Genomic DNA, 9,882 nt, shown 5'->3' on the forward strand with positions numbered 1-9,882 from the left:
AGAGAGAGGATGTAATAGACTCACAATCATTTGAATCCCAAGAAATTCTGATTCTAAATCAAAGGAACAGAGAGCTAGCATTGGAAGAGACCTTAGAGGTTCCTCATTTTACAAATCAGGAAACTGAGGCTCAATGTAGGCTGAAAGACTTACCCCAAGTCAGAATAGAAGCAAGTGGGAGAGCCAGGATTGAAACCCAGATCCTCTGACTTCAGATCCAGCATTCTTGTTCCTAAATCTCTCTGCTTCCTTTCCCTCTAGAGTGAAAGTGGAGTCAGAGTCAAAATCCCCAGTAGAGGATATTCCTCTTTTGACTTTAATTAAACCCAAACTGATCAATCTGACAAGTTTTCAGAAAGCTCCTACTATGTGCCTGGACATATTAGGTGTTCTGAGGGACAGAGGGGTATGAAAAGCATAGCTCTTGGGGCAGCTAGTTGTCACAGTGAATAGAGCACCAGCTCTGGGGTCAAACGGGGTCAGACCTGAGTTCAAATGTGACCTCAGACACTTTACACTCATTAGCCATGTGCCCTTGGGCAAGTCACTTAACCCCAATTGCCCTGTGTTCCCCCTTCCAAAAAGAAAAAGTATAGCTCTCCACCTTGGAAGACCAAGCTCCTTGAGAACAGGGTCTGTGTTTTGGTAGTTTTATAGCTCTAGAGTTCAGCACTTGTTGCTCCAGGTGTTTTTCAGTTGTGTCTGGCTGGCTCTTTGTGGCCCTTTTGTGGGTTTTTGGCAAAGATACTGGAGTGGTTTGTCATTGTCCTGATCCAGCTCCTTTGACAAATGAAGAAACTGAGGCAAACAGGGTTAAGTGACTTGCCCAGGGTCACACAGAAAGGAAGTGCCTGAGGCCAGATGACCTCGGGTCTTTCTGACTCTGGCACAGTGTATAGAGTGCAGGTCTGATGTCAGGAAAACTCATCTTCCTGAGTTCAAATATAGCCTCAGACACTTACTAGCTGTGTGACCCTGGGAAAGTCACTTAACCCTGTTTGCCTCAGTTTCTTCATTTGTCAAATTAGCTGGAGAAGGAAATAACAAACCACGCCATTACCTATGCCAAGAAAACCACAAATGGGGTCAGAAAGAGTCAGACACAACCGGAAAACTCCTCAACAACAACAGAACTAACTTACAAGGGCACTCAGAGGCCATCAAGTCCAATCTTTGCCTGAACATGATTCTCTTCTCCAAGTCCTAGGCAATTGGTCATCTAGATTCTCATTGCAGAACCCCATTGACAGGAATCTCATTACCTCAGAGACAGTCCATTCTATTTCAGCGAGTTTTTCCTGACATGAACCAACATGGGAGTTACAGGGGAGTTGACCAATCCTATCTGGCATGAGCTGACACAGATTAAAGTGACAACCACTCCCCTCCCTCCAAGATCATTCAGCAGTATCTCTAAACCTAGAGTTTCCTCATTCTTAGATGGATCCATTCCACCTACTTGTGATTTTGGGGGGTGCAGTCAGGGTTAAACGACTTGCCCAAAGTCACACAGCTGATAAATGTCTGAGGTCACATTTGAACTCAGGTCCTCTTGACTCCAGAGTGGGTGCTCTATGCACTGTACCACCTAGCTGTCCCATCCATGGTAATTTTTCTAAAGTGTAGAGGGAAGCAAATAACTCCCTCTCCCCACACTCAAGGAGTTCAGGTGGCTCCTGATCACCTCCAGGATCAAAATGACTACCCTGTTTCTCATTTAAAGTTCTTCCTAACCTGTCACCTTCCTACATACTTCACCCCCCTCCACACCATACTCTTCCACTTCTTTGCCTTTGTACTGTTCCCAGTGCCTATAATGTTCTCTCCCACTTGCTTCCCTCTACACTTTAGAACATCTCTCTCTCTCTCTGGCTCTCTGTTTGTGTCTCTGTCTCTCTCTCTGTGTCTCTCCTTCCTTCTCTCCACCCCCCTCTCACCCTCTCCTCACAGCTGCCCTGGCTTTCTTTTTTTTTAATTTTTTTAAATTAAGTTTACCTATTTATTTTTAGTTTTCAACATTCACTTTTATAAGATTTTGAGTTCTAAGTTTTCCCCTTCTCTCCTTTCCCTCCCCCCTCCCTAAGATGGCCGGCAATCGGATATAGGCTATACATGTACAATCATATTAAATATATTTCCACATTAGTCATGTTGTGAAAGAAGAATCAGAAAGAGGAAAACCAAAAGAAAGAAAAAAAGAGAAAATACTATTGCACTGGCTAGGACCCCTTTCCTGGACCCCTCCACCCATCCAGCTACTAAGGAGTCCCACTTTGAGGTAATCTTCCATCTATCCTGCATATAATGTGCCTAGTTAGTTATACATTGTTTCCTCCCTTAGACTATATGCTTCTTGAAGGCAGGAAGTATGTCTTTGCCTTTCTTATATTCCTAGTGTTTAGCACAATTCCTAGTATATGGTAAGTGCTTAACAAATGCTGCAGAATGATTGTCCTAGCTACTGACTTCTGCCTCCTTTGTCACAAAGGACAAAGATTTGAACTAAGAGTTGCTCCCCTCTCTGGGTCCCCTTGAGGCAGACAATTAGAACTCTTTTGTCTTGAGAGGGTAGCTTGATGTGCCGGGATTGGCATCATAAAGACCAATCAGTCAATAAACATTTATTAATTTTCATTTCTCTAATCAATAATGATCTTGAGTATTTTTTCATATGACCATAAATTCCTTTGATTTCTTCATCTGAAAACTGCCTGTTTGTATCCTTTGACTTGTATTCTTAAAGATTTTACAAAGTTCTTTGTATGTATTGAGATATGAGACCTTTATCTGAAAAACTGTCTAATTTGTCCCCCTTTTCTGCTTTCCTTCTGATCTTGGCTACATTTGTTTTATTTATACAAAACCTTTTTAATTTAATGTAATCAAAATTATCCATTTTACACCTTATTCTGCTCTCTCTTATCTATTCATAAATTGTTCACTTATCCATAAGTCTGACAAGTAATACGTTCCATGTTCTTCTAATTTTCTTGTAATATCTCTCTTTGTACCTAGGTCATGTGTCCATTTTGACCTCATCTTGGTAAATGGTGTAAGATATTGGTCTATGCCCAGTTTCTGCCATACTGCTTTCCAGTTTTCCTAACAATTTTTACCAAATAATGAATTCTTATCCCAAAAAGTTAAGTCTTGTCAAATACAAGGTTACTATTTTTATTTGCTGCTGTAAATTATGTGTCTACTGTGTTCTAATGATCTACCTTTCTATTTCTTAGCCAGTACCAGATAATTTTGATAATTACTGCCTTCTAATGTAGTTTCAGATCTGGTACTGCTAAACCTTCTTCCCTTACATTTTAAAATTTAATTAATTTAATTAAGCACCTACTACGTGCCATGCACTGTGCTAAGGCCAGAGTACAAATGGGCAAATCACTCCTCATGCAAAATGGATGGGCTACCCCCCTCCATCATACTTACTTCACAGGTGTCTTGTGAGCTCAGTGAGATCATATATAGAAAATATTGTGCAAACTTATTAAGCCCCATAGAAATGTCAGCTGTTACTATGACTTGCACAGAATTTATGCCTCTGACTCACTCAGCTCCCATTCTCTTAAATGGTGAAATCCTGGAGAGACAAAAGCAGATGTGTCAGGGCACATACCTCCTCCTCCCTCTCCCTCCCCCATGTTTGGGTTTGTTTTTCTCCCGTGGTAGGAGACTGTTAAGAACTCCCAGAGTGCTTTGGGCTTTTTGTCACAAGCATTTAAAAAGGCAAGTGATGTGCTAGAGAGCCTGAGAGCAGGGAAAGACTACTGCCCTCTCTAACCCTTATTAGCTTCAGTATTTTCAGCTATAAAATGGGGAGTCAAGAAACTCTTCATTCCCTGAAGGTTGTAAAGACCAAATGAAGGGTTTTCTTACTGTACCTCTCATTTTATTCCTCTACCAAGGCAAGACAATTTCAGGTCTTAGAGAGTGGCCTGAAGTTGTGGTATATGATTGTAATGGAATAGCATAGTGCTCAAAGAAATGATGAACAAGAGAGTTTCAGAAAACCTAGGAAGATATATGAACTGACACAGAGTGAAGTTAGCAGAAACAGGAGAACACTGTAACATTGTACAGTGATCAGCTGTGGATAACTCAATTTCTCTGATCAAGACAATTCCAAAGCACCCATGGTGAAAAGGGATATCTACCTCTAGAGAAAGATCTGATAGAATCTAAATGCAGATCAAAGCAGAATTTTTTTTAAAAACACAACTTCTTCTGGTGAATTTTTTTTTTTTGGGGGGGGGAGATCTGTGTTTTCTTTCACAACATGGATAATATAAATATATTTGGCGGGGCAGCTAGGTGGCGCAGTGAGCAAAGTGCCAGCCCCGGAGTCGGGAGGACCTGAGTTCAGTTTTGGCCTGAGACACTTAACACCCACACAAAAATACTAGCCGTGTAACCTTGGGCAAGTTACTTAACCCCAATTGCCCTCCAAAAAGCAAAAAAAAAAGTAATATATTTGGCATGACTGCACATGTATAATATATATCAAATTGTTTGCCTTCTCAGGGAGGAGAAAGAAAAAGAGAGAATTTGAAACTTAATATTTTACAAAAACAAAGGTCAAAATTGTTTTTACATGTAATTTGAAAAAAACAATAAAAAAATTAAAAAGAGAACCCATCACTGGGGGCCTTTGGTGGGAGGGGGGGAGGAAGGGAAAGAGAAAAAAGCATTTATTAGGTGCCTACTGTGTGCCAGGCACTTTCCAAATATTATTTCATTTGATCCTAACCTCCTAGAAGGAGCCTAAAGTCCTCTAGACTGTGGTATTCTATGACACATGAGGACCACTCACATACCTTACAAAAGGGCAACCTTGCCACTCAATGGAACATTCATTTACACTATTGTTGTCATTTTGTATATTGTTTTTCTGGGTCAATCAATTAGCAAGCACCAATAAACACCTACTATGTGCCAGGCAGTGTACTAGGTTTTAGGAAGCTAAATACAAAGAATGAAATAATCTCTGCATATATAAATATAGAGAAAGAACATATAAAGAAAATAAACACAAAATAGAGTTGGAGCACATGAATTTTTAGGGGGTAAAGAAAGACTCCATGTAAAAGGTGATGCTGTGAGCTGGGTCTTGAAGGAATTTCCATAAGGTGAGGGTGAGGAAGTGTAGAATGGCCAGTGTAAAGCCATGGAGACCAATCAATCAATCAATTCAGTGGAATAGAGGACTTTCCAGCATTCTTGCTGAAAAAACCAGTTGAATAGAAAATTTGACATTCAGATACAAGAAGCAAGAGAAGCATGAGAAGGTAAACAGGGAAAAGAAACCATAAGGAACTTATCAAAGTTGAACTATTAACATTCCTACATGAAAAAAACAATAATTGTAACTTATGAAACTTTTCTCAGTAGTTGAAGAGAATAGAAATATATATATATACATATATATGTCTATATATGAGGCTATATGGGCATATGAATACATATGTGAATGTGTGTATATATGTTTACAGGTATACATAGATAGAGGGCACAGGACCAATTTAATAGGAAGGGATGATACTTAAAAGGTGAAATTAAGAGGTGAGAGAGGAATATAATGAGAGGAGATGGGGAGAGACAGAATGGGGTAAACTATCTCATATAGAAGAGGCAAGGGAAAATGGTTACAATGGAGGGGAAGAATAGGAGGGCAAAAGGGAATGTCAACCTTATTTCCATTGAATTTGGCTGGAAGAGGGAATGAAATACACACTAAATAGGGTATCTCACCCTCCAGGAGAGTAGGGGGGAAGGGGATGAGAGTGGGGATGATGGAAGGGAGGGCAGGCTGGGGGGAGGGAAGTTGGAAGCATTCTCTTTTGAAAAGGGATGGGATCAAAGTAGAGAATAGAACAAGTGGGAGGTGGGATAGGAGGGAGGGAAATATAGTCAGTCTTTTACAATATATCTACTATGTTATTGTTTTGCATTAGCCACACATGTACAACCTATACTGAACTGCTTATCTTCCCAGTAAGGGTGGGTGACAAGGGAGGAAGGGAATGAATCTGGAATTCAAAGTTTTAAAATCGAATACTCAAATATATATATATACTATTATTAATACTATTTTACATGTAATAGGAAATAAGATATACAGGCACTGGGGCATAGAGATCCACTGGAAAAGTCGAAAGGGGTATGGGAGAAAATATGGGAGAGAGCAGATTGGAGGAGGGGATATCCTGTGGGACTGCTATTTTGGGGTGGTGGGTAGGAGAAAAACGGGGAGAAAATTTGTAACTCAAAATCTGGTGGAAATGAATGATGTAAACCAGAAGTTAATAAAGCATTTGGAAAAAAAAAAAAAAGGAAGGGCTCAGAGTCAGAACACTTAGAAGAAATTACCCTAAAATAAAAACAAAAGGCAACAATAACACTCTTTTTTAAAAGAAGAGATGCCACCTGTCCTTCAAGACTCAAATCAAAAGCCATCTCTTCCATGAAGCTTTGCCTGACCTACCTTGATTCTCCTTCCATCACCTCCCCACCGCCATCACGCCCCCCTCCCCATGATATCTTTTAACTTCCTGCCCAGGGTTATATTAATTTGTTACCATGTCTTCCCTCCTCTCTTAAACTGTAAACTCCATGAGGACAATAACTGTATCTTATCTTCCTATCCCCAGAGGAAGTACCCAATAAATATTTATTTAATATCGAATGAATATTCAGAAGGCCAGGGTTCAAATCCTCAGTTTGCTGTTCATTATCCCGTTGTGATCTTAGACAAACTACTTAGCCTCTCTTAACTTCATCTATAAAATAATAAAATTGCATTGGATAACCTTTCAGAGTCCTTCCACTCTGAATCTGTGATCCTACTTTGGCACACACATCCCATTAATCTGAAATTGTGGGGTCTTGCATAATGCACAGAGAAGATGCAGTATTCCATCCAACTTAACCCCCAGTCTGATTTCCTTTGAGCCTGCTCTGACTTCTCTTAAACACTCCTCTACAGAACTCCAGGCATCTACCCCAGGCATTGTTCTTGTGCAGGGGGCAATGAGGTGTAGAAGGCCAACAGCTCTGGGGCTGTCTCATTCTTGAATTGTCAGATAGCTCACAAGCAGAACTCATGCAGTATATCTTATATTGATAAGGAATCAAGGGTATCTTATCAACAGCCCTAAGGGCAAGGAAAGTGTGAAGCCAACAGGGTTCATAGGACAGATGGACTATGTTACCCAGAGTAATAAATTTGCTACTGACTCCATCCTACTAGAAACAGTGGGAGGCAGGGCACATTCCCTGTGTGCTCAGCTGGGAGCCACAGGGATACCTGGCCAGGGCAGTACTACCAGAGGAAGGATGGAAAAGCAAGAGATGGAGACTTTGCCACCTGAACCACTCAGGAAAGGGGTGAGTCCCAAGTCCAAGGCACCTGCCCCCTTCTCCATCAGATTGAGGGCCCTTCCCCAGGCTAAGGCTGAGGGCTTGGGGACAGCCACATCGCTTCCTATAAGGAGACAGGATCACAGAATCCTAGCTCTGAGGCTGGAAGGGACCTCAGAGGTCATTTATTCCAACTATCCCGTTTCAGATATAAGAAAACTGAGGCCCGGGGATGTTAAGTGACTTATCCAAGGTAGGAAGGGGGCAAAGCTGCAATTCAAACCTAAATTTTCTATCATCCAATCTGGCCTTTTCCCATCATCCCTCCTACAGAGATGAGTGACTCGTTAATGCTAGCAGAGCTCTCTGGGATTTGCTTGAAATTAAGACTTTTTGAAAGGGAGGAAGATGGGGACAGTCTGAGTTCAGTTATTAGGATACCCCGGAAGAAACAGAAAACTAGTTACTGTTGGGACAATAATTATTAACTGTGATTATATGTCAACAGAAACTCTCCACCCAGCACAGAGCACACCAGCCTAGAACAATAGCAGAGTTGCCTAAAGCCCAAAGAAGTTAATTGATTTCTCCATAGTCACACAGCTCATAAAAATCAGGGGCAGTGTTGAAATCGAGGCTGCCTGACTCTTAAATCCAGAATTTTGTTTCCTCGATCACACACTGCCTGTATGATAATTGCTGTGATGAAAAGGATAAGAAACGAGGAGCTTCCATCCCAACACATCCCAATTCAATTACAAAAGCATTTTTATGCACCTGTGTCTGAAAACAATAAATCCGATAGAATGTTTGCACCAGAAGGACTTGCAGCAGACTGTGGGATTGAGCTACTTGACTTCTAAAGCACAAGAGGGTTTTTTTCTTTATGGGCACTGGTGTGTCCATGGAGCAGGGACAGGCTGTGTACCTAGGATTAGCCCTGAAAAGAGAAGCACAGGGTTGGGAGCGAGATGGAAAATCTAAGTAGAAACTCCCTGGCTGCTTTCTGGCGTCTATGAAAAGACCTGGGAAATTGTGTGGTCTGAGGGAAAAGCCCTGCATTTGAAGGATGTTGATGAGAATCCCAGTGCTGCTATGTTGTGACTTTGGTCAAGTCATTTTACTTTCCCTGCTTCGGTGTACTAATATGGAAAATGAGATGTTGGATTAAGCAAGGGTTCTGAACCTGGGCTCTGTGATCTTTGTTTTATACACATTTTGATAACTGTATTTCAGTGTAATTGGTTTGCTCTCTAATCCTATGTATTTTATTTTATTCATTTAAAAGAGAAGAATTTCATAGGCTTTACCTGACTGCCAGAAGGGTCTGACACACACACACACACACAAATCTTAGAACCACTCAATGAGAAGATCTCTATATCTATGACCCTAAGATACATTGCTTTAGAGGCACAAGGAAGGAAAAGCTTTCCTGACTTCCGTCATTCTTCCCCTCCTCCTTCCCATTCCCCACTCCCCAACCCAACCTGTGAAGATACAAAAAGTGCCCTGTGTCCCCCAACCCTGCATAGAACAGGCTTTTTCTCCTACAGAGGCTCACTCCGGTGCTGGCCCTGGCAACCCTGTCAGCTGCCTTTGGATCTGCTTTCCAATATGGCTACAACATCTCAGTGGTCAACACGCCTCACAAGGTGGGCTGGGGATGGGGATGAGGTCAGGGAGTGAATGGGAATAGAAGAAAGGGCTTGGGGGAAGTGGGAATCTGGATCTCAACCTAAGGGACTCTCATGCCCTGAGGACCCAGCACAGGCAGAGTCCTCCAGTGGCCACTTTGAAGAGTGGGAATTAAACACAGGTAGTCCCTGGCCTTCAAGTAACTGCACCGTGTTGAATGGGGAGTCTTTCAATGTTCCATGATTACTGTGGCAGTAAGGGGCTGGGAAACCTGCTCAGTATGGTGAATGGAGTCACCCCAGAAGATCAAATCCCACAATTTCAGTATGGGAAAGAACCTCAGAGGTCATTTAGCTCACACTATAACTGATCAGGACACACTCTACAATATTCCCAAGAAACATCCCGATGGAATGTCAAACAGATTGAGGACAGGCCCTAGTTTGTCTTTTTGTTGTTATATAAAGCAATCAACAAGCATTGTTTAAGTTCCCATTCTGTGCCAGGGTCTGTACTAGGAATTGGGGATACAGAGACAAAACTGAAATGGTGCCTGCCCTCGGGAAGCTTATGTTCTAATAATTGCTAATAATACTAGCCAGCATTTATATAAACACTTTAAGATTTGCAAAGTGCTTTACAATATTATCTCAATTGAACCTCACAATAAACCTGGGAAGTAGGCACTATCCTGACTTTACAGATGAGGAAACTGAGGCAGACAGAAATTAAGGGACCTTCCCCAGAGTGACATACTTAAAGGAATCTGAGATCATATTTGCCCATGGGTCTTCTTCTTTTCTTCTTCTTCTTCTTCTTCTTCTTCTTCTTCTTCTTCTTCTTCTTCTTCTTCTTCTTCTTCTTCTTCTTCTTCTT

At 41.5% G+C, this 9,882-nt stretch overlaps 1 protein-coding gene across 1 annotated transcript in view; it reads left to right on the forward strand.

Annotated features, from left to right (window-relative positions):
• Positions 1-6,139: 6,139 nt before the first annotated feature.
• LOC138154268 (solute carrier family 2, facilitated glucose transporter member 7-like) overlaps positions 6,140-9,882 on the forward strand; it is a gene marked incomplete at its 5' end in the record, with an annotated part of 32,785 nt that continues 29,042 nt past the window's right edge. The window contains 2 exons of the mRNA XM_069078868.1: positions 6,140-6,169; positions 8,925-9,023. Coding sequence (XP_068934969.1) covers positions 6,140-6,169; positions 8,925-9,023 — 129 coding nt within the window. The remainder of the gene's footprint in view (positions 6,170-8,924; positions 9,024-9,882) is intronic.

The sequence above is a fragment of the Petaurus breviceps genome, unplaced genomic scaffold, assembly GCF_028583685.1.
Source record: "Petaurus breviceps papuanus isolate PSGF00001 unplaced genomic scaffold, PetGlider_PUasm1.0 91041, whole genome shotgun sequence".
In the NCBI taxonomy this organism is placed as follows: Eukaryota; Metazoa; Chordata; class Mammalia; order Diprotodontia; family Petauridae; genus Petaurus; species Petaurus breviceps.